At 46.8% G+C, this 24,991-nt stretch overlaps 1 protein-coding gene across 1 annotated transcript; it reads right to left on the bottom strand.

The window, feature by feature from the left end:
• Positions 1-1,762: 1,762 nt before the first annotated feature.
• Positions 1,763-21,682, bottom strand: LOC149915967 (uncharacterized). Its single transcript, XM_090150576.1, has 9 exons — positions 21,463-21,682; positions 18,371-18,490; positions 16,918-17,019; positions 16,021-16,160; positions 15,469-15,667; positions 15,351-15,423; positions 14,461-14,650; positions 7,780-8,073; positions 1,763-4,035 (listed from the first exon to the last, which is right to left on the bottom strand). The coding sequence occupies exons 1-8, from the start codon at positions 21,654-21,656 to the stop codon at positions 8,045-8,047; spliced, it is 1,047 nt and encodes a 348-aa protein (XP_090006702.1). The 5' UTR covers positions 21,657-21,682; the 3' UTR covers positions 1,763-4,035; positions 7,780-8,044.
• Positions 21,683-24,991: the final 3,309 nt, after the last annotated feature.

The raw sequence follows: 24,991 nt of genomic DNA, 5'->3' as shown, positions 1-24,991 counted from the left end.
TGGCGCGGCAGCCGCTGCTCCGCATCTCCCGGCACCGACCCGTCGGAGCGGGACCAGCACCGCGCGGGCCGGCCGAGCGCCCAGAACCCCAACACGCGCTCGGGGCCGAAACTAAGCCAGCGCCAGCCCACGGTATCCCGCTGCCTTGAAGGAAGGGCAGTTTCCTCCGCCGGGCTGCCCCTGGGGCCGGCTCGCAGAACCGAGCTGTTGATCTAGAGCCGGGGTGGAAGGCGCGCACAGATAGCCAGAAGGAGCGGTTGCCCTCTTTAAGGAACAGATAGTGACAAGGAGCCCCGCCAGGCAGCGGGTTCACAGCGAGCCCTCACAGCACGCAGCCGCAGGTTGACTGTGCTGGAAGAGATCACATCAGAACGCCCGACGAGACACAGCCACGTAAACCTCCTGCGTGCTGACCCTCTGGGAAGGCGCAGAGTTTCACCGAAAATTTAGCCGAAGTCCTGCTCCTTCTCGGCCCAATCCCAGTTGTCATCTGCACTCTGAAGCTGTTGAGGTCTGCAACGATCTCCCGTGCTGCCCTGGGCCCTGCAGAGTGCCCTGCAGAACCAGCCCAGCTCTCCTCTCGCCCTACTTCCACGTTCTCTAACCAAAAGCTTAAAACAAGGGGCTCATTCATAAACATTAATGAGCCTACCTCAGGGACTGTATTCTGTAGCATCATCATAAAATAACATAAGCAACACTACTGCGAGATGATCTCTTTGTAGCTGACAAACATCCCTCTCACCTATTTTTAGGGATACTTTAAAAAGCATTTCAAACTAGTTGAATAATTAAGGCTTTTTTTTTTTTTTTTTTTCTTTGGCTCTGGAATTGTATGGTTTTTTGCTGTGAAACACCTTCTTTCTAAAGTTATGACAAGCCTATAGAGCACACCAGGCTGGAGCAGCCCTGCCCATCACCTCCTGAGCATCCCTCCCATTTCTCATAGGCCAAGAGAAACAGTTCCTGAGATGTCTGTTTTAGGAAGGTCAGCTGGTCAAGGGGCAAAGGAGATATTTGGTGGCTGACAGATAATCGGGTGGAAGGCTTTGTCCCAGCACTCGCAGCATAGTTTTGAAAGCATTGGAGGGCTGAGTAACAAACTGGTGAACGTAACGCCCCAGGAAACACACCTACTCACCTCCAGAGCTGCCACTGCCGAAACAAATCTCCACCAAGTGTCCTCTGCACCACATACTGCACCTGGCCCAGCGTCTGAGCACCTTCCTGTGGTGCACTAAGAAAACGGCCCAGAAAATTAGCTGAGCAAACTTAACGCTTTGCCACAACACCTTCCAGGCCATGCGATCCCGCTTCCTCCCGCAGCCTGGCTCTGGCACCTGAGCCCTGAGAGCCAACACAACTCACTAACCTCACAAAACCAGAGCCCCACACTTCACCTTTTTTCTCAGATAAATTTTTTTGCTGGTTTAGTGAACCAAACCAATGTAACAGGGAGTTGGGTGAGTCCCAGAGCCAAGGCAGTGAGGATGCAGCCACGTACAGCCAGGATCAGACAGCACCTGTTTGGATGGCAGCTCATCCAAGGACCAGCTCTACTCTCCTGCCCAAATGCATCTTAACAAAATATCCATGTCTCAGTAACTGGGATGAGGAAAGGGAGGGAGTCATTCCTTATCTCCTAAGAAGTATGAGTTTGGCAGTTGTTAGGATTTTCCATATATATATATATATATTAATACAGACTATCACGTCCTTATGCTATAGTAAACATGAGAAACTAGAAGAAACATCAGGATGCCTGGCTCTTGAAAGGCTTGCAACGATCCCAGGATGCAAAGAGAGTTCAATGCACACCCTTCAGAAAGGGTGACCTGACCCCCACAGTTGCTACAGACAGGCTTTATTCTGCAAATATATACTGCATTTTCAAGCACCTGTAAGCCATACTCTGCATTCCACAGCAAGACCCAGGTCAGACAGTACCTAGAGCGTAAGTAAGGACTGAGACATAAAATTGAAGGTGAGGTACCAAAGCAAGCAGACAGATTCAAACACTTGCCGAGAAGACTGACTGCAAAGTCTTGTCCCAGCTGGCACTGCCAAGCACTGAAGGCTTCCTTTCTCTGTAGGTTGTGTTGGTGCTTTCCAGGAAACAACAGAGCTGCGAATTGTTGAGGCCAAGTCAATACCTGCCAACGTGGAATGACATCTCCTCCTCAGCTAGAGATGATTAGAACTGGGAGGCTGCTGTGAAAGAGTCTGGGAGCTACTGAGGACTCCAACAAATCAATGCATTATACACAGATACAGAAAAGCCATCCACAGTTACAAATGAAATTCTTTCTTCTGCTCCCCAGAAGTGCCTGAGGTCTAGGTTAAGTTCACCTGTTTTCAGCCAACAGCTGGATCTTGTCTGAACACTACACAGCTTGCTGGGGATGGGCATCTCAGCTCTGTCTGTCCTGCTCCAGTCATGTCAGGTTGCTAATGAAGTATGGTTCACCATGTATTTAAGCCCTTCAGAAATCAGAAGTGTTGAAAGGGTATTTGTGGAAGTGCTCATATAATGAGTGGAATATGGAAACTGCATGTTCATCAGCACCAGTTCCATGGTTCAGCTAGCCATTCTTCCAACGCACCTCGACCCCTTCTCATCGGTGAAACCATGAATACTTCAGAGGGATCTCACAGGACAACAGAATATGAATATTCCCCAAGACGTTCAGTGACCTTCCCAATCTGCACCCAGCTTGCCTCAGTGCAGAACATTTGCTTGACACTGATTTCCACTTGACCTCTGTGCCATGCTTTGCTCAGCAGTTGGGATGATTTCAGCCCAATAGTAGGTTTGAACTGGTGCTGTGTCTTTGTTGGATTTGTCCAACAGGGGTCAGAGTGCAGCATGCTGCTTGTTTTGGCCATCTTGATCACAGGTAGCATCACCCGTAACACTGACAAGGTACAGTGGGTCACAGGTACAAGATGAGTACACATGCTTGCTGCTCACGGGGTGAAGAAGTTCATGAATACACTCCTGGTAAATATTCAGTCCTATCAAGCATGTAACTCCGTTCCTGTAACGTTTATTCAAGCAACCTGGGTATCCAACATCAGCATGCCAAAGATGTGCTCAATGCCCCTGTAGAAACACCAGTGGGAACTGCCCACCTCCGCTGGGGGTTACAGGTGCTGGTGAATGGTCCCTGCCATGCGACCTGTCCCAGGCTTGAAGGCTCAGTGTCACCCCAGCACACCAGGTCTGTAAAATGCTTCTGGTGTGGATGCTGCAGTCCCAGTGTATCGCAACGTGCTCCTTACAGCAGCATGTCAAAACCGCCCTGCTCTTAGCTCTTCCCACTGTGGTTGGGAAGCTGCAGTTTTAGCAGTGTAATTACAACCATTTGGCACTTGCATTTCTGTCTGGATCGCATCTCTTCACAACCCTTACCCACTGGCAAAGTCCTCTAGTGAAGACTTGACCCGAATGAAAAGGCTGATACACACATCCGCGGGGTGCTGCCAGTAATTAGAAATGAAGGGGGGGAAATCCCTCCTAGGAACCTAACAAAGCCAGGAAACCTTTTTAAGCAAAACCAGCCCATCAGAGTGACAGAGCTGACATTTAAGGTTGGATGGACAATAGCGACAAGAAAAGTGCTAAATGACCTGTTCATCTCAACAGCATATTCATTAGGCTAGTTAGGGAGCTATTTCAAAAGCCTTCAGTCTGGACCCAGCCTCTTCCATCTCTGACCTTCCGCGTTAACATGCAGTAGAGATGAAGAAGGTCAATTAACCATTCTCTAACTGGTATAGTTGATAGCTGCAGGCAGAGATTTTCCTTATAAGAATGTATTTATTTATTACATCAGGAGTTTGACTTCAGTAAAAATGAGGAGCAATTCACTCCTATCCATGTGAAACTTCCACTCTCGCAGTATGTGGAACTTCAATGCGTGGATTTTCTTATGCCCATGGTCTCTAAGGTTGAATTCCAAGTCCTGTAACTAATGTAAAATATTTGTAATTGTTCGCTGGGATCTCAGCCAGTGAGAATATTTCCTCTCTAACCTATTAAAAACAAAGAGTTGTCTTAAATACATGCTGAAAAGAGAAAATAAAATTAGCAATAGCATTTAAGGAGCTTGCCAGCACATAAGTTCAGAGAGACAGAGGTTAATCTGATCCCACTTCAACTCTGGGAAACCTAGTGCTCCAACAATTAAAATATTAGACTAGATGAACAGATGACCCTCCAACCCCAATCCCCCAATGGGGCGGCACAGCCTGTTATCCTGCATAGCCACATCCCATTAAGCTGCCACCTCTGCAGGAGTAGGATGCATTCCCAGTTGCACACACAAAATTAATTATTGTCAAATGTGCTTCATGGGGACCGAGGTGAGAAATACAAGTTAGAAAAACTGACAGTCATATCAGGCAGCAGTTCAAAACCTCCTTGCAGTGCAAACGCTGGTAAGATAAACAGAAACTCAGGGCTACCTTTGCAGGTGGGTTCCCCCCACTTCTTGTCACATTGTTCCTTTTCTCGGCTCCCTCTTCCTCTTCCTCTCCCTTCTTCTCCTCTCCTTTTGCTTCCCTTCACACCTCAGAGCTGGCTGTTTCCCAGCACAAGCTGCCAGGCAGCACAGGGGGTGGCAGCAGGCACCTTGCCCCTGCACACCTGCTCCGGGAGATTGGCCACAGCACAGCACCTCCCACGCTGCCAGATTCCTGGAAATTGCCTGTCCCCTCATGCTGCCTCCTTACACTCCTTGTGCCTCTCTGCTCCCCCACCTAACACATCCTTCCCACCGCAACACTTTGCTCAGGCTATCTCCTTATCTCCTCCCATGCTCGCTACCACGGGACCACATGCTTCCATGCATCTCTTTTTTTAAGAGGTTCTACCCAAGCCCCTGTGACCCCAATGAGCAAACTCCCAACTCCTCCAGCTTCATAAGGGGTTTTCTGCTTTCATATAACACCACAACAGAAATTTAAAGGTATTGGAGGGGAGAGAAAGGGAGGGGGAAAATAAATACACAAAAAGCATCCACCTACCTACCCCACCAAAGCCAAACATTAAATTAAGCAGCCAGGACAACTGGAGATGGGACAGCCAGAAACGTTTCCCAGTCTCTGTTGCTATCAGAGCTGGTTTCAGAACATCAGATATCTGTTTCCAAAACCATCAGTGCCCCCAGCCCACTCCCCCAAGTAACACCTGGACACAGGAGCACATCCTTCTTTCCTTGGCCATCCCACCACTGCCCATATGTCAAACGAGGACCAGGTCAGTACATGGCATGCAGACCATCATCCATCAAAACCACTAGTGTCCAAACTGAGGAACCATTCCACAAGAGGCAGACCCGTGGTGCTACACTACCTTGCAGCGCACTTCCAAGGAAGCCCCGAGTCTGGCCATAGCCTACAGCTGGTGCGTAGCTCAGCTAAAGGCATACTGCCTGCGTGCCAGTGCTGTGTGACTGCTGAGGTCAGGAGCAATGCACGAACTCCTTGGTCAGGGAGGAGGAGGAGGGAGCTCTCTCCTTCAGAGCTGCGGGCTGAAGTGGACACAACAGGAGGCTGTGGGGTGACAGCAGCCCATGGAAAATACACTGCCCGCACTGAGGAGCTTTAAGATAGGTTAAGTGTAATTGTCAGAAAGAACAGACAGCACTGGTCCTGCAAGGGGGGAGACTAAAGCACTTTTCTTGAGCTGTGACCAGCACAACACTGCTCCCTGAGACCAGCTGTGGAGATACAAAATGAGCCCACTGCCTATATGCACTTATCCGCATAAAATGCAAGGAAAAAATGCAAGCAAGTTAACATTTATAGTTTAGGAGAATGCATTATTGTTTGTAAAAAGAACCTGCCAGGGTAGCATTGCACAGGATGGTTCTTGGATCCTCTTCAAAGGGCTTGCTGTGCCAAGAGGTAAGCAGAAAGACAAGCACTGGCTTAGGAAACCCCTCTGTATTCCTTAAGCTTTTATTCTTTCTTCCTTTTCTCCCCCATATTCTCTCTATCCCCTATTTCCCCCTTCCCCCCCCCCATAAATCTGTTCAGAAAATATCGCTTCCTTTTTGGTATCAGTTTGGTGCTATCATTTCACCATAGCAACAGGCAGAAAAGAGCAGCTCCAACAACTGGAGGCCGCTGGGCAGTTCAGGTAGGCCTCCTGTGGCAGCAGACTTAAGTGACTGCACTTTTGAAAAACTGATCAGTTGCCTAACTCTAGATTTAATAATGCTACAAGATAATACACACGGTTAACTAAATGTCACCAATTAGCCTATCAAGAAGGCAGGAATATTTTCAGTAACTGCACTTCATACGCAGCTATACTATAATCAAGGTGAGGTATGACAGCCTCCTGCAGATGCACAAAGCTACCTTTCCAGTAGCTGCCTCAAGTCCTGGAGATTGACACAGACCACAGATCCCATAGGAATACCCTGGTAAATCCCTTTATATGGGACATATGTGCTGGCACAGCCAGACTGCCACAGCACCCAGGTGCAGAGTGGAAGATCACAGCTCCAGGTTGCTCCTAAGCAGTGCCCAGCAAGGAGCACAGGTCTGAGCTGAGACACTGGAGCATGAACAAAGCTGGTGAGGCTAAACCCTTCTGTCATCCCATGGAGGTACAACGCTCAACAGGACAGCAGGAAAGTAAAGGCAACAGGATGGTGAAGCAATGAAGAGGAGTGTTGCAGTGCACAGCTGGGACTTCCATGGAGGTATCTGCATGGTGACAAGCATGCATTTCTCCTCCATGCATGCTGGAATCAAATAGTGTGACAGTGTTATCTGGTTGCTACCAACAGGTACATACACATATTCTTGCTGATGGGGAAGGAGCAACTTATTTTGAAGAAAAAAAGACTAATAAGAGTTTACATTTCTGTCAAGCACTCCTGAATTATTGTTCTTGCTTCACATTTGTTTAACATCTGTTTTGTTAACACACTTAATTCCTGTTTTGCTTAGGAGCGCAGAAGCATTACAATGAGCAAACAAACACTTTCACTGTAACTGCTTGTTAAAGCGACATGATTTGGGCGTGCACATTCCTTACAGATACAGATAGGTATGTGTACACACACTATGAACCATCATAAAGAAAAAGTAAGCTTCCTCCCCACATTTGCAACTATTTCAACTTCCTTTCAGGTTTATTAAGCCATTTCAGGTTTAAAAGACATTTTCTATTGAGACCAAGGGTTCGTATTATATATCCATCAAAGATTCCACTGAAGTCAATTAACAATTTTTTTTTTATTACTTCTCTTATCAAGATAAAGGCATTTGATAAAATTCTTCCAAAACATCTCAGCTTTGTTCTCTTCCCCAACTAAAAGTAGATGCCTTTCCAAGAAAAATAGCTTCAATCATAAAAGGAAGACAAACATACTGAAGAGATTAAAAGAAAAAGAAGATATCAAAAAGCTGCCAAACTTCCTTCCCTGTATCATTAGAGACAGCACACTTTCAGGAAAGCAGCATCCCAGCATATGTGGCATTTAAAAATATCCAAATAGTTTAGACCTCATACACTGGCGTCAAAATCCTGAGCTCCAGGATAAGTGCAATTCAATGGATTTTCATAGATAAAACTCAGGAAAGAATCCAACTTTGTGTTGCTTACATGTTACTAAGTCCGCAACACTGCTTCATATGGGAGACAGTTTTTCCCCTCACTACTGGATGAGATGGTTAGGAAAAAATAAAAATTAGTAATTAAAAATGTTCTTGCACAATCCTGCCTTCCTTGAGGAGAAAGGAAAAATGAAGAGTAGTTACCTGGAAATGGTACAGTTGTGTGGTCTTGCTGTGGAAATGGTACCTGTGCTCTCTAGTTCATCTGGCACTTTTTGTCCTGCTTTTCCATCAGTTCATTTGTTTTCCATGTGGCTGCTTGTATATATCCACAACTGTCTGCAGTTATCACATGTTGAATATTATTGTTATGTGCTCAGATATACTCCCAGCATGAAAATTATTTGAAAATGGGTGTAATGAGGGGAAAAACACAAACATCATCCGAGGAACTCACACAGGAGAGTGCTCAAGAGCTTGCTTTCAGATTTGCCTTCCCTGCCAAGAAAAGGCATTGTTGTAGTGACAGCCAAGAGGCGTGTGTTACAACAGGAAAATCGTACAGGACACAAAAATCAAAATCTCAATCACAGCAAAAATCAAGGCAGCTGAGGAGTGTATATACAGCACTGCTCCTTTCTCCCTAGCTCCCACCAGAAGCTGCAAGTCCTCATCCTTCCCAAGGGGACGCAGCAGTGCCTGAAGCAGGGCAGCTGAGCATGCCCAGCCAGAGCCCTCCCAGCACTGGGCAACAGCCAGCTGGAGGACCAGGAGCCCAGCCCAGGTCCCTTGTCCCCCTATGCTGGGCTGGCTGCCTGCCCAACAAGCCACTTGTCTCCACTCTCCCACCCTGCTCAGGAGAAGCAGCACACGCACCAGAGCCAGAATGCCTTGCTGGAGGTCTCTGCTGGCTGGAAGAGTCAATTATCCCTTCAGTCCGAGTCCATGGGTTTCCTGCACCAATTTGGCTGGACCCAGGCAGGTCTTTGCCAGTAGGTCCACCAAGTGAAGAGCACAGCTGTCCCAGCCAGCATAACCACAGTGGCTCAAGCACCAGCATGACATTTCTGCTGTGTTACCGTACCGCGTTTTCACCACCCAGAGGCTGGGCCCAGGGCTGTCACCTATGCCCAGCCAAGGGTTCAGATGATGCCATGTGATTTCAAGATCAAGTCATCAAGTCAGTGCAGGTCAGACAAATCAGGTAAGACCCGCCACACACAGACAGTATTTCTGAATGGCAGGTTATACTCCTCTGCTCCCTCTGCTCCCAGCTACTAAGCCCTCCCTGTCTGTTGCAGTCATTCCACCAGCAGTGCTTACTACTACTACTGCTTACCCTCTTAGAATAATCACACCTTACAGTACCTCTCGCAGCCTAATGTTTTACAATGAAACCTGAGCAGGTCTGAATAATCCTAACAGCAGTTCAGCAGCAGCACTCTCACAATTATTGTATAAAAGGTAAGTGTGCTCCTACTAGCTCTCCATTTAAATTTATAGTGATTGGTTCCATACAGTAATATGGTAAATGAGAAAATCTCACAGCCTTCATTTCAGAGGGCTTGTAGTAAATAAGAAAAACCGAGCTTCGTGCGTTGGCCCCCGGCCTGTCAGCTCGCTGTGCAGCAAGGGAATCAGGCTCCCTTTCCCAGCCAAGCATAAAATGCCGGGTGATATACTGCTCTGCGAGCACAACTGCAGCGACAGCAAGAGCAACTCACGCCGCTGGTCCTAAGGAAGGCTTCCGAGCAAGCCCAGGCTGGTACGGCTGAACAGAAATCACACATGCTCTCCTGCAGTCTGCGTTCCCTGCAATGCCCCCACATCTTTTCAGGCTTAGCAGTGCGCTGTTTCCCAAGCACAAGGCTGCATGGAGTCGAATCCCTGATTAATTTGGCGCACAGCACTGTTACCATATTGAACAAAGGCTGCCAAATCTGTCAGATGTGGCAGGTATTGTATGAATTATTTTTTTCACAGGGAGCGCGGACCTTGAGAAGGTTTTTAAACTATCTCCAGAGACTAAAGGCCACACTATTATTCTGCACTGAAACTGCAGTGGAGACAGACCCTTGCTCATGAGATTTTAATTTCAGCAGCTGCACGAGTAACTTTAAAAAATATACCCTGGGTCTGACCCTAACTCTTACTGAAGTCAAAGCCAAGATTGGTGCAAGTTAATGGGAAGAAAGGTGAAATTCTGCTATACAGAGCAAAATGTCTGGGGGTTATTCAATCCGATTCAGCTGAGAAGTTTGTCACTCCTGGGTGAAAACGCAGGTGGTGCCTCTTCCTTCGTGCCCCTCGCTAACACACATTGGACAGAGGGAAAGCCTTCATTGCCTTTCCATCACCTACACGGCCTGGACCCTCCCTTGCCATGAGCCTGCAACATCTGCTCCAGATGTGGAAGGAGGAAGATGGTGGATCCATGACAGTGGCTGGAAGCATGTGATCTTTATGACCCCTTTCATTCCAAGCCGTTCTATGAGTTCTACCCTTCTGTTTTTTCTCATTTCTTTTGCCAAGCCACAAACGCACCTCCATCAAGCTGTTCCTCCAATGGCACTCAGCATCCTCACACTGCTACAGCACCTTCACTGAGACCACCAGGCCACCACCACCAGTGGGTGCCTCCACCTGCCTGCAGGGAGCCCTGGGCACAGCTCCCCTCCTTCAGGGATGCTCAACAGCAGGTGAACACATGGTGGGATCAGTCCAAGGGAACATGCTTGCTGCCATCAATGAAGATCGTCACCTCCCCTGAGATACCCTGTGCTGTCACACAATGGCACATGGGCCAACAAGGCCTGGCTTAGTGACTGGGGCAGCTTCAGAGCAGCAGGATGCTTGCAGAACCCCTGGGCCCACTCTAGGTCTTGTATGAGTGCTGGCACAATGAGCACACACCTGAATACAACAGCGCGTATGGGATGAACCATCCTCAGCAAGAGCACACACCTCAGCAAGGAAGAAAGACTCTCCCTGCTTTCCCCTCGTTCCTCCCTCTCATAACAAATAACCAGACTAACACCTGAACCTGCACAGCCCCGTTCCCCTCTGGCCCCACTGTTCCTGGGACAACCCCGTCCCCACACCCAGCCACACAAGCAGCACAGTCTAAAGGGTGCTTAGGAGAAGGGGAAAGGTACAGGTGCAACCCTGGGAAACATTAGTCCTGCCAGCCCGTATAGCCTGTCCCCTCACATGCCCATGCAGGCCATACTGCCAGGCTCTTCCCTCATTTATTGAGACTGCAGGACAGGCATTTGTTTTGAGGGGGAGAGAGCCACCATTCAGGGACACGTACCAGCCCTTGGCATAGCCAGCCCTGTGGCCATGGCTACCTGACAATCACTTTGCTAATGCATTTTGAGACTCACCCCTACTTAGAGAAATCCCCCCTCCCTACACGAAGGGGCAAAGCAGAACCAGCCGGCTTGCATCACTCGAGCTGCACCAGGTGGGAGGATCAAAGGTGAGCCCCATGCAGGAAGGGCTGTGCAGAACTGCACTCATAGATCCATCTGTGGGAGAAGTTGCAGCCCCCTCCCCCTGCTCACAGCCCCTGTACTGACAGTTTGCCATTCTGGCGTATGCTCCCAGGGTGCCTTGCACATCTGCTGAACTAAGGTAAAACTGGACACTGCAGAGAGGTGATTTATATCACCAGGGAACAGCGCTGCTGGAGAGCCCCCTCCCTGCTGCAGGAGCATGTACGTGCTGTTCTTCACCTTCTCAAGCATCCTGCCTTTACAACCACTGTAGGTTTGGGGGAAGCATGCTGTGAGGATGACTGCACTCCCTCTGTTTCCAGCACCCCACAGGCTCAAGGCACCTGGCTGCTGTGCTCTTCACAAAGACCCCAGTCTGAAGAAGGGCCTAGGCATCCCTCAGCCCCTGCTACAGCTCCTGCATGCGTTACCCCAGCACCCAGGTGCATGCAGCTTTCCTCCTGCAGGCTAACAAGATGCTGAGGGCTCCAGCCAGGCTGATCAGCCTGGCCTCCTGGAGAGCTGACATGGTGGGAGAAGGCAGAGAAAAAAAGAGACTTTCCTTTCCCCGTTTGTTAGGCAACAGGTCACACACACTTCAGACAGATCCCAAAGCCTGCCTCTGCTCTCAAAATTCCTCTCTTCCTTTCCCTGACACTTTCCTGACACATCCTCTTGTGCACTTTGCTTGGCTTTCAAAGTAACACTCCTTTCTGCTTGTTCTCCTTCCCACTCCCTGTCACTGGAATCCCGCTGCTGTCATCACACTCCCATCAGACTTCTCCTTTCAACGGTGCGTTTCCACGCTGTCTCTCCCAACTGTCACATACGCTTCTGGTTCAAACATCTGTTCCTCCCCCTCCCAGGGACGTTGCTCCAAACCGTGCTGCTTTCTGTCTGAATGGCAGGAGAGATGTATCTGGTTGTACACATGGCACTACACTACCATCCGCGTTCCAGAGTGAAAGCCTTTTCTTCTGTGATTCAGTCATTGCAATCCCAAGGTTATAGGCTCAGTCCCTCTTACTCTGCCAGGGTCAGAGCAAGAAGCACAGGACTAGCATCCTGCAGCCTGGCTGCTCAAGAAACCAGTCAGGGAAGCAAAGGAGGGGGACAACTGCTAACCCCTTCAGAAAGGTCTGCACTACACTGTTCTGCAAAGGGAGAACAGATGCCCTGCAAAAACAACTTGACAGTGATGGTCCAGAGAGTCCACACATTTCACAGTGCCACCAAGGCTGCGACCATTTACAGAACAACACAACCACCCAGAGCTTAATAACATCCTTGACCAATGCTCCGCAAGGGCTTGCATCATGCTGTGGCTAGGCTGAGGTGCTGAATGCAGATGTGAGGGTTAGCCACTAAGCCCTGCGAGATGCGCTGCACTGGTGATGGGCAGAGCAGGCTTGCAAGCATCTTAGGGCTCAAATGGAGCTTGTTTCCAGGACACAGGCATCACAGTGCGTGCACTGCTGGCTCTGCTAGCAGTCCTGTTGTACCCAGCCTCACTGACACCATGGGGCAACGAGGAGCACACAGCCAGTCCCTGGCCTCCCTGCTGCTCTGCTCCGCACTGGCTGGAAGCAGGACTGTTGTACAGCAGCACCATGACTTGGCAGCACTTGTTTGTCTCGGTCCTTGGACAGACAGATAAACAAAATCTAGGCCAGTGCAAAATCTCACAGTAGAAAACATTCCAGTCTTCGGGCTCTTCAATCCCCCTCCAGAGCAGTTTGCATCACTAGGCAGAGACAGCAATTGGAGCAGCCAGGCTTCACCTAGTGAGCTTCTGCTTCTAGGAGGCAAACCTGCGCTGTGCATCCACCATCACAGCAGCAGGGGCTCCTCTGACACCATCCCTGCTGGCTCCATCTCAGTTGCTAGCATATTCTCCTTAACCAGGCACACCACACAACTGCACAGGCAAACCTTTGATCAAACAGCACAGCTGTACACAAACCACTTGAAATAACACAGGTGAAGCACCTCTTTTGTTATCAGTGCAGACACTGATAGTCCCCCCCTTGCAGAGGAAAGAATTGGCCACCCAGACCTTAAGGCACATCCTCAAACCAGGTGTCATAACTTAAGAAATGGAGGTTCAGAGGTGTTTTGTTAGCAGTGAAGCTGGTGAGTTCTGACAGTAGTTGAAACTGCTGCAAAGAAACTGATATTTAGTTTCTATCCTATTCCCCTTTCATCTGCTTTTAAGTTTCTCAAACATATTCCTATTCAGGGTGAAATGTTCAGCGCTTGGTCTCAGCTCAGAGATGATTTCTTTTATTTCCCCCTGCAGGAACTGTGGGTAAAATACTAAATGCAGTAGATTTGGAGTTTGGGGAGTGTGAGTAATCAGATATTTTCCCCTTGTTTCCTCTGATACCATATGTTCCAATTGGAAATTTTACACTTGCATACTGGTAACTTGTAAAGGGTGGAGATGATATACTTCAAATGTTCTCACTGAGAGGCAGAAAACAAATCCAGATTTAACAAAATAATTGGTTCAACACTTTTAAGATGAGTTTGAAATATTCTGATAATGCTTTTCCCTTCCCTGGTGTCCCAAGAGGGACAAGTACACACATTTTATTTTAATCTGTGCACTATAATTTTAAGCATAGCTGACACAAGGTGGTGTTTGTTAAGATGGATCTATTTGCTTTGAAATCTAAAGAAGTTCAACACTCACAGACTGCCAGAAATTGAAGACCTATTATTCAATCAGTTTTTGAGCTCTTTTGTCAAAATCAGAGGTCCCTTTAGCTGAACATCTCTCTCATTCAATGAAGTTTTCAGAATTCAGCATTCAGAAACCCAGCACCCTTACCATCCTCACCCACAAAGTCAACTAAGTCACCTCACATGCCAGACTGTTGGTTTTTTTCATCGAAGTCCCCTGTAGAAGACTGACAGCCCTCCAAATCCCACACAAACTTTGCACACCTATTTGTATTCTACACATTATCATAAATGCACAGCAAGTGAACTTTAGGCAAACGAACTTCCTAGTAACAACTGCTCAATGATTATTAAAATCCTGTATGCACATAGATGATCACACGTGATCATTTCCAGGTGCAAGATTACTAATGGGATGGAGAAAGGCAACATCCCTCCTTCCTCCTCCAGTAGGGCTGCTTTGCATGGGTGCCTTTTTGTATGTAATTGCAGAGGTACCGAACAGCTGCCCAGCCCGTCTTTTTTCCCCCGCTCCATCCAAGGTTCTGTTCACAGCCAGGAGCACCACCTCTGACAGCTCGCAGGTAACACGTAGCAAGTCAGGCAGCAGATCACAACCAAAACAGACCAGACACTGTGACAGAGTAAAACAGCATGAAAAACAATTCTTGGGGGCAAGGAAACCTCACAATCTGAAACTCACCAGTCAAATGGGCTGGCAGACTTAGAGGAAGCAGATGATGGCTCTTTTCCAATCCTGCTGACCAAAAAGACACCACAGCCACCTGTAACACAGCAGGAGATGAAATCTCCTTGGCAAGCAGCTCTGCCTCCATGGCATCCAGCACAAGCCAGTTGCACACCCAGAACTCCCGATCAGTTTGCTCATTCAGCTAGTAGATACCCTAACGATGCATGATTGTTACTCAAGTCCCACCTGCAGGCAAGGAAGCCTCCACACCAGCCCAGCAGCACTTTGGGATAGCTGGAGGCACACGTCCAAACCTCCTGGGTACTACTTCTTCACACCAGTCCCACAGCATGTTAATTCTACACCAGTGGGAGGGAGAAAATGATCAAGTCCTATGACCTCACCTTCTCAGCCACCAGTACTTCTCAGATCTTCTTCAGGCAGTGCTTTATTCCAGTTAAGCTGGCTCGTGCATCTTTAAGCCCCAGTCAGTCTTTGCTGCAATTCCTTGCAGCAACTTCTGGAAAGGTGTTTTCCCCCCTCTCCACTCCCCACAACAAATGAGCTTGTCATTTGAAATATACTGCCAATGTGTTACATGTCCCACAGTGTTTGTGGTTATATTAGAAGTGTTTGTTTATAGCACCATAATTCAGCAATATCTTGATTACAGGAGAGATGGTGTTGTAACTCACTGTGGCTGCACAGAACATTAATTTTTCCTTACCTTTAACGTAAAATGTTGATTTTTTTTGTCAATGCACCAAAAGAAAGAAGTGCAGTTGTTGCTCTAGTAACTAGCTGCCTTGTAAGCCATAGGATGTAAGGAACGCAAGGTGTTAATCGTTCCAAGGGCTGCTTGCGGTCAGGGATAAAAGCTGGGATGATAAAAGCTAGATCACCTGGGAAGATGAAGTCAGCAGGGAGGAAGGATCGCTGCCCCGCACAACATACCGCATCTCTGCACAGCGTTTCCTGCACGGGAGCAGGCCGAGATGCAGCACCCTCCCTGTCACGTACCTGTCTTGCCAAACAACACCGTTGTCCTGCTGACAGCTCCCGTTTTCAGGCTCCTCGCGCGGCACCGCACCGCGTCCCGCAGCGCCCGGTGTGCCGCTGCCGCCAGGCCGGAGCTCGGGCCCGCGGGCAGCGTGCGCTCCGCCAGCCGCGCTGCTCCTGGCTCCTACGGGACCGAGCTCTAGCTCCAGCAGAGCGCGTGCTGGGAAGCAGCACAGGAGGGTTCTTTCTGCAAAAGGCCCCCAAGGAAGAAGGGCTGTACTGAGGGCTGCTCTCCCTGTCTCCTCGTGCTCTATAGCCTTTGCCATCTGTCTCCTCCCTTCCCCAGCACAGCCCATGCAAGCTGGAAAGCAAATAAGGCTGCTGCTGCATCTGAAGGAAAGCTTCTTGCTTTAGTCCTCCGAAATCATTTACCTACTCTGGGTAACACCTGAGCCTGCTGGAACCTACATTCCCTCAGAAAACGAGGACAAGGAGCACAGGCAAAGCAGTGTATTTATATGGTAGGCCCCTCCCAGGGGCAGGGTTAAGCTAATCGGGAGTCATTGTCCCTACCTGGTGCATGAGTCACACGCAGGGCAGTAACATTGGTGGGAAGGCCTCGGGCCAGCGGTTCGGTGCTAAGCGTGCCATGGCCGAGAGCAGCGTTCTGACACAGCACCGTGTCACACGAGGATGGGGACAGGGCCAAGCTCCTGCTTTGACCTGAAGAGCAAAACAGGGGAACACCAATGTTGGTGCCCTTGTGGGTTCCAGAGATGCGTTACTGATGTATCATTAACTTGTCAGATTTTTCCCCCAACTGTTGGCATTTGTTCTTGGCCATAAAACCATACAACAGTGTGCCATACCACAAAGCACTCTGAGCCACACCACACTGTGAATGATCCTGCATGCAACCTAGCAATACTTTGTTACGCTGATGATGAAGACTATGTCTAGCTATGCTATTGCGATATAAAATGAGAGTTTATTTCATCTCCCTTGCACTTATGGTACAGTTCCCTGGGATTATACAGCCACCTCGGTCCCTCAGCATTGCCCAGTGTAGATCTCTGCAGCTGACCAGGGCTGGGATCCCTGCCATGCATCCTTCACACTAAGAAAACACAGTCTGAGCTGAGAAACTGTGACTGCTTCCAAGTGGAGAGTGTCTGGGCAGCGCTTCACATAGCAGAGCCGTGTTTAAACATGGGTCTCAGGGTAAGACTGAAAAATAAAGATGAATGAGTTTGGTCGGATAATTAGATAATAAAACTGAAGGCTCTGGAGTTCAGCCCAGGAACATAATCCAGCATATGTGGCTGGCCAGTCTGCTCCCTTTCCTACTGCTGGCAGCAGTATCTTAACCTAGCAGGGAGTTTCACTGCTCAAAGAGTCCAAGACCAGAAATGCACGTGGATAGCCAGCCTGGATACAAGCACAAAAAGAGGAGCCTTGGGATCAGCTTACCCTTTCCCTGTCTTCTGGTAGCTGGATTTCTTATCCTGTGCAAGATACAGATGTGCGTGCAGGACTTTGATGGGCTTCCGTGCTTCAGCAGTGCTGGTCGCTCTGTACAGGCAGAACAGACCCCAGGCCAGGGATGGCTGCAAGAGGCTGCACAGGATGTTTTGGGGCTGGCAATCTGGCCGATTACCTGGGAGTTCCACAGGGCAGCTGAAGGACAGCCCCAGCTGCTGCTCAGGCCCCACCTGTGTAGGATTGGCTCAGGCTCAGAGGTGTTTTTGAATAGAGCCAGGGCTAACCATCATCACACAAGTAAATATTGAAGATAGCTTTGTATGGGTTGGTGTCCAAGGTTGGAAAGGGCACTCTGCTCAATCTGAAATGAAAACTGCTGCTGGTTTTGCTTTCTGGAGAGACTGCTTTCCTACCTTCAGCTTTCAGGTTGCCATACTGAACATACTGAAAAGCAAAGCAGGGCAAATTCTCCTGAACTTGGGAAATCCTTCAAAACTAAAGCAATCCCATCTGAAAGGCAGACTTTGTCAGCTGCCCTATTTTTAGGATTGACTCCTACAGGTCCTTCTTTCTGTGATAGCAGTTTTGCCTGAGCAATGACTAGAGACTGCAGGATTTAGGCTTTTAATAAAGCAATTGTGTAATTAAAAATAAATGGGTCTCTAGTGTCACTATTTAAAAAAAAAATAAAACTTAGATCAAATAAGGCATTTCTTTCTTTTTGGTTTAGTCTGCTTGGATCATGCAGAGCTTTAATGACGCAGTCACAAATGTTGTATTTAAAAGGCCTCTTAGTTGCTGAGAGGAGCCCCAGGAGAGGGCTATTAACTGGCCAAATTAGGCTATTTATTTTTGTGAGTTTTGCAAGTTTGAAAAAGAGAGGCACATTTTCACTTAGGAGAGTGATATTTCAAATAGGTCACAGGAAACTCTGGCAGGTGGGGAGCAAAGCAGAGCGTCAGTAGGAAAACATTAACCAGAGACATTTTGCAAGTGCAAGTCGACATTTGGGTTCCTAATGGCTTCTGAAGTCCATTCAAAAATCTTTCAATGGATGTAAAATAGGGGCAAGATATTGCAGCTGTGCAGGAGATCCAGCCTAATCCTGAAAGCCTTTAAACTGGCAGAGCTGTAGCTGCGGGTGCTGCTGTGAGAGGACCCAGTGTTGTTAGCAAAGCAGTATGTGTTTGAAGGATGTGGGCTCTACCTGTTGGCTAGGAAATAAGCTGGTGCTTGTACAGAACACCAGTCAGCACCAATTTTCCTATATTAACCAATTAACTCAGGTTTGTTTGAAGCTCTCAGCCCCTATTATTTGTCACATCAGTACTTCAGTCACTGAGCAACAAACTTCTGTGGAACACCTTTGTCAAACACCGTTGTCAAGTGACTGTCAGGTTTCAGGACCCCATTCTCTTCCCACAGCTGGGTAGTTGACTACAGCTGCAAACCCTTTGTGTCCAACACTTCCACAATATCACAGTTCTTTACAGCACAGACAAAACAGCGCTTACAGGATGAGAATGAGGGAACTGGCAGTGGAGAGAAGAGAGCCGAAAGGGAAACACAGTTCACAGCTTCATTGAAAATAATGTTGGACAATACACAAAGTATCAAACAGACCCAATCCCTAGCTTTAGCCTCTCAGTAATTGCTTTCTGTCCTACTAACATTAAACAACCCACCCCATATAAAACCTGATTGAAACCAGGAAGGATTTCTGGCATCACGAGGCTGTGAGCCAGACTGCAGTCACTACTGTGTACTCAACAAGAGAAAAACAGATAGAGTCCCCTCAGCCATGCCACAGAAGAAAGCCTGCTCTGACCTACATCACTGGCGGCATGTGAGAGGGCAGGCATTCAGGCATACCTTGTTCTGCAGGTGCTGGGAGGGAATTTATAGGGAAAGGACAAACACATCGCTTGTCCACTTGGCATGAAAGGAGCTATAAATATTGTGATACTTGCCTGCAGGAACTCAGGACAACCTCTGCTCTAACTCGTACCACACGCTGTCCCTTTGGACATTTTACTGTAGCTATTCACTAGCTCAGCTGGCTGAATTGTTTGTTATGTCTTTTAAAGATGCCCTGACAGAAGCAGTCCTTTTCAAGAAGACACCAAAACAGCCCATGGGGTTGTGCAGTTGTTCAGCATTGTTCTTTGGCTGGTGTCTGCAGTCTCACCTCCAGGTCTGCTTTGCATATTAGCTCAGCCTGGTTGTATTTATTTATTTAGCAAATAAAACTTTGACGTTGCTCTTGTAGAAATACACTTTTGCAATGCATTAACAAGACCTTAATATTAGTCAAGAGCATTTTTTGAGTCCCCTTAAATGATCGGTGTAAAAGAAGTAGAAGATGGCAAAGGCACAAAATAAGTGTAACCCTTAGGATAATTTAGCTGTAACAGAAAGGAAAGGATGAGGATGATCTGGGAGGCACCAGTGACCACTCTTTCACCTTGTGGCTCATAACACATCATGTATAATGTGTACAAGGCTACCACTTAACTGAATTCAGGTCCAAGTCTGCTGAGACACAAATAATTCACCTTTTTTTTCCATTGGTGGGCACAAAGCAAACCACGCCACAGCACAGTCTGGGGACATGGGACTGTTTTTTTTTGTTTGTTTTTTGTTTTTTAAGCAAAAGAGCAGTCCTTGTTTTAATGGTTTCAACAGAGACTCCACAGGTTTTAGCAGGCAGGCAGGAGCAGAGGAGCTGCAGGGACACCTCAGCTCCCCACGCCGATGTCAGGGCAGCAGCCATGTTGCCCTGAGGTGAGCAGCAGGCCTCGGCCCACACTGCTCACAAGATGGCGGCTCCTGCCCCACCGCCACCTGAGAGCGGCCGGCCTGGCGCAGGCACCTTTGCCTTCCCTGCCAAAGTGCAAAGATGCTAATTCATGGTTGTGTTGCTGGCAGTGCCCCCCTCAGAAACCTCTCTTTGGCCTGTTTTCTTTTTGTCTCTGTTTCCCCATTCAGTAAAAAGCTTCTATCACAACAGCTGCTGATTCATTTTCTGACTTGTTGCCGAGCGTGCCAGACATAACATTCGTTTGCTGCCAAAGTGGTAGAAACAATGACTTGCCAGCTCATTTTTCTTCAGTTGATTATGTTAGGTGGGGGAGGGGAAGGGGGAAAAGCATAATTAAAATTAGATAAGGAGAAGAATAAATCCAGTGAGATGCAGAGAGTAAGGCTCCATACGGCATGAGAGGGAGAGAGCATCTCTGCGGGTGAGGTGACATTCATCACCAGACAAAGCGAAACAGAGGCATCCCTGGGAAGGGTGAGGGCATCCCTGGACATTTGCTGCTGTTCACGACCCTCTTTTTTCTCACTGTGTTTTCTGCTGTTCAGATGACTCCTGAACCAGTAACTTGGATGTGACGTGATATGATGTTTTGCAGATAGAGAGAAGCTGCCTGCATACAGCTCTGATAGGGGCAGATGATTATCTTCAATCTTCCTCACCTTTATTCTGGAATGAAGGAGTCCCATCCTGGACATCTGTTTGCTTCTTAAAACATCCACTAACAATTTGCCTGGTAGCTAGGCCCTGCATCCACATCCATCCCATGTTTTGGAGGTGCTGGGGACAGTGGTGATCTGACTGAGATTTTGGATTACCTCTTAGTGGAAGGTAGATGTTAGAAACAAAAGAGCCAAGTTTGGACATGATGAACAAAGTCTGACCTGTTAGCATCTTCAACATTTTTCTCAGTATTTGACAGGAAACGAAACTGATCCATATTCTCTGACCTCAGTCATTTGCCATAGGTCATATTTAGAAATAGCTCACCAGGTCACTAACTCTCATGGCAGACATCCAAGTGATGCTTAGATGCCAAGAAAACAACGGCACACGTAGCCTGACCACAGTATTGATCAACAGGTGCTTAGCAGCAAATTAATTCCCTATCAGACTGGTCCTTCTGCAGCCAAGACAGAAGAAACAGTACCCTGGCCCAGCTCTGCTAGCCAAAATGGATGGAAAAACATTTAGCTTGTTTATTTAATTTCTAAAATCCTTCTATTAGGAGCTAGTATGGATAATATAGCACAGTGAAAAGTTTATCACCTACTGGAAGGTGGAAGGCTTTTAGATCCACTGTCTTCAGAAAATGGCCAAAGTAAGCTGCTGTCCTTCTCCAAACAATTCATTACTATAGGGTGTGTTTCAGCTCTTATTTGGAAGAGGAAAGGGAGTCAATCATGTCAAGGAAATGCAGAAGAGTCATGGTAAACTGTAGCAAGGTGAGGATCAGCTATGGAAGGATTATCCAAAGCTATTATCAAAGCACTGATATTGTCACCATGTCTAATGATAAAAGAGGTTTTGTCATTCAGGGCACTAGAAGCTGTTGAAGAGAATTTGAAGGGAGCTGAAGAATAGGCATTCCCAAAGTCTCTGGCTAGCTGTGCAGTGAAGTAGTATGACTTAAATCAAGGGCTCATCAAAGACTACTGATCTAATGTCCAGTAAGCAATCCAGACATGTAAAGAGGAAATGCTTCACCTTCATCCTTAGGAAACTCTTGTATTCTTTGCTTTAGAAGGCTATTTGCTCTCCTCACTTGAGGGGAATACAAAGAATGGCTATTTGGTAATGCAAAACATAACATCAAGAAATTGTTCTTGCTCACCAGGGAAAATGAAATGGACACTAGAGAATCTCTTGAGCAGGAATGAAGGATTTTCAAGAATCCCAAACGAGGCATCTAGTTACCTCCAACAAAGTATTGAAAAAGGCTGTCCATCTCCTTGGAATATTTTTGGAAATCCATTTCATTACTTCAACTTCTATTCAGAGCCTGAAGGGAAAGTTTTTCCACCATCCATTCAAAGAACTGTGAAGAAGAGATTTGAGAGAGAGCTCTTGGATTCTCTGCTCTTCTCTATTGTACAAATAAACTATTTTTCTTAACTTGATTTACCTGTAAAATTTCACAGGGGCTTGTACACACTGTCCCTTGGATGATATTGCTAAATTAATTTGCCCCAGCAAAATATTAGTGTTTTAAGAAAATTTCTAGCTCAACCAACCATGTTACAACAACACCCCCTAAGAAAGATTTATCCCTCCAAATACCTTTTGCTGATTCAGATCCTATGGAGTGCAATACTGTACTACATACGCAATACTCATGCTGTGAATTAACATTTCTGACCATCCAAAGACACCCTGATTTTTTTGGCTTCAGCTGGTCCTATGGTTTTCAGCACTTTTGCACAGTAACCCTAGAAACTAACACATTAAAATGTATTGCTATATAAGGACCTTCATATCCAGGCTTTTATCTGCAGGAATGATATTGCCATTCTATACCCTAAACCTGTTTTTGTAATACTATGGTTCATCAGAAGTTTTTATGTTAATATCGAAACAGAAATAATACACATGTGATTCATAATAATCTAACTGAATGGCTGCACTGAATGTATTATAAGAAATTCTGGTTAGGAAAAAAACTCATTAAAGAAATAGTGACTACTATTATCCCACTGCATATATTGTTCTATTGGAAAGTTTCCTTGAGTATTTTCTTTAATTAGCAATTTGATGTTTTGAAATAGTGGAATCTCCACCACACACTTTGTAGAAACAGACTTGGCTGGTAACACAGAGGAAAACAAGCAATCTTTTCAGAGTTTGCATCTCTAGGGCATATCTTGTCATTTTCCAGCTATTCAGCTTCTGAATATATGTGTATAACACAGTGACACTGTTCTTGTGGGATTCTGATTTTTAAGTTACATGGATAAATTGCATTTTTTACTGGAAAAGTATATATCGTCCTTTTTTTTTTTTTTTCCCCTTCTTCTTTCTTTTGAGAAAATCTTCATAAAAATATTTGCATAACTTTCGGCTGTTCAAATAGAATGTTTGACCCCAGCTGTATTCTAGTGAATGAGTCATTTATGTAGGATCTCATTGCACAGAACGTATGGTATTTTATCTTTGCTGGTGTTCTGCCAAATACAGTCTGTAGCAATTTTTCCCCTTTGCCACATTTGCCGCTTGATATCCTTTAAAATATACCAGCTCCAAGAGTGAGAAAGCCAAACAGACTGTGGGCTGCTCCAGATGAGGTCTCTGTGTGCACACAGTCCCGTGCCAGCCCCGAGGCCTTGCTGCTGTTGGTTGGAGAACATCCCTTCCAGATCTGGGATATCCTCATGCCGAATCCTATAAATCCTTTAAATCAACTTCACTTGAGTCTGCAGGGAATTGCCAAAGCCTCGGAGCGTGCAGAGAAACAAATAGGAGCTGCCCCAAAGCAGAGGCACCAACTTCCATTTCTCTCAGACTTCCTCAGCTCTGTTCTTGCAGGGAAAGCCGGGAGGAAGGGAGGACATTTCTGCCATAACTGTAACTCCATTACAGCTAACCTCCAGGTGTCACTTAAGTGGTATTTTGGCAAGATATATTTCTACCCACAATGGCAGGGAACATGATTATTTCATTAAATTATTGAGGCATTGCACAGCCAAACCTGCTATTACACTGGGTTTGATGTGATACGGTAAGTGAGAGGTCAAGCTCTCCCAACACTGATCTCCCGGGGGAGAAGAGATAAGGTGTAACACAATGATTTCCACACTCCCACATGTGCAGATAAGATCTGAATGAGCAGTCTCAAACATAGGCTGCTTTCCTAAACATTTTTTATAGCTTACACTGGAAATCCTCATACCTCTCTCTACATTGATTCACATAATTACGGTTTCCACGAGAAATTCAGAGCAAGATCTCCTCCCACAGAATTTCCTCACACCTGCACTCCTTTCATCACCAGCGATGACTGTTTGTCAGCGGTACCTCTGCTGCTGAGAGAATTCACATACAGCTCAGCTCAGCTGCCAAGACAGGTGAGAATATTCCCCCGCGTGCAAGCTTCTAAAACGCTCTCCCATGACTGAGTGCGGTATGAAGGTCTGCATTAGGAACTGTTTGTTCAGGACGTGCTTCCAGTCCCGGCATCTTCTCTCTGTCAGACAAAGGATTGCTTTTACAACAGCTGCTCCAAAAGTAATGCCTCCTATTTTATTCTGTTGGACCACAACATCACAGGCGGATATTGGTGGGATGGCAGTAGAGACTGAACCTTCCCAAAAATATCCCATTGCATTGGATTGCTGTGCAAGAGATGGCAGCAGAGGGGCAGTCTGACAGGGTGATGCATGACCTGGAAGTGCGCATGGCGCAAAGGTGTGTCATTGAATTCCTCCATGCATTGACATCCATCGATGCTTGCTGAATGCTGATGGAGACCAAACAGTGGATGTGAGCACAGTGAGGGCTGCGTGGTGCATTTCAGCAGTGGCGATGATGAGAGTGGCACATCTCTGCTGGTGCAGATTTGTGTGAAGGTGGCATGCAGGCTCCTGTTCATCGCTGGTGAAAATGTACAACTAATGGTGGTGACTATGTTGAAAAACAGTGTTTTGTTGCTGAGAATGTGCTCTATCAAACAGTGTTATTGTGCATTTTGTGTCTGTTGTAGTTTCCATGGAAATAAATAGGAGGCATTACTTTCTGAGTGATCTACATTCAACAGACAAGCTCCTCCACTGGGAGGTTGCTTACCACTTTCCCAGGAAATGCTTGTTCTGATGATGAGTGCAGACATGATACTGCCCCACAGATCTCTGTCATCTCAGCTTCTCTTCTCCATCATAGGAGGATCTCTCTCCTTTACTCCCTTCCTCCCATGTAGAGCAGAAACATAATATCACAGCTAAACTGACCCCAGGTACATACTGAGTACGGGCAAGATGCAACTTTAAAAGTCACTGGTTTCAAAAACAGACATTTTTTTTTTTCATCTTTCAAAAACAGACATTTCTGATGCAAAACACTTGCTCTCATCCCTCAGATAAGAAAGCTGGGGTTTATAAGCTGCTCCACATGGCTTTCCCTGAGAGTGACCAAAACATTTACATTGACACGTATGCCTGTGTTATAGGCAGAGTTAAAACATCGCTGTAATTACAGCTGACTATTGTATAACTCTGTTTTTGTTGCTCATAACTTCATCTATAATTAATTGTT

The sequence above is a fragment of the Phasianus colchicus genome, chromosome 14 (genome assembly GCF_987193195.1).
Source record: "Phasianus colchicus chromosome 14, bPhaCol1.hap1.1, whole genome shotgun sequence".
NCBI classification, from domain to species: Eukaryota; Metazoa; Chordata; class Aves; order Galliformes; family Phasianidae; genus Phasianus; species Phasianus colchicus.
Note: the sequence above shows the minus strand (reverse complement) of the source record. Positions and strands in the feature narration are given on the sequence as shown.

What these genes read in the sequence shown, in the direction of transcription:
- LOC149915967 (XM_090150576.1), bottom strand. Translation starts at nt 21,656, where the DNA reads ATGCCTCGTTTGGGATTCTTGAAAATCCTTCATTCCTGCTCAAGAGAT. An exon ending in GACACAAAGGGTTTGCAGCT is followed by an intron (nt 17,020 to 18,370) that starts GTAGTCAACTAC and finishes CTGCCTGTACAG; the next exon opens with AGCGACCAGCACTGCTGAAG. An exon ending in TGCTGACTTCATCTTCCCAG is followed by an intron (nt 14,651 to 15,350) that starts GTGATCTAGCTT and finishes GGTATCTACTAG; the next exon opens with CTGAATGAGCAAACTGATCG.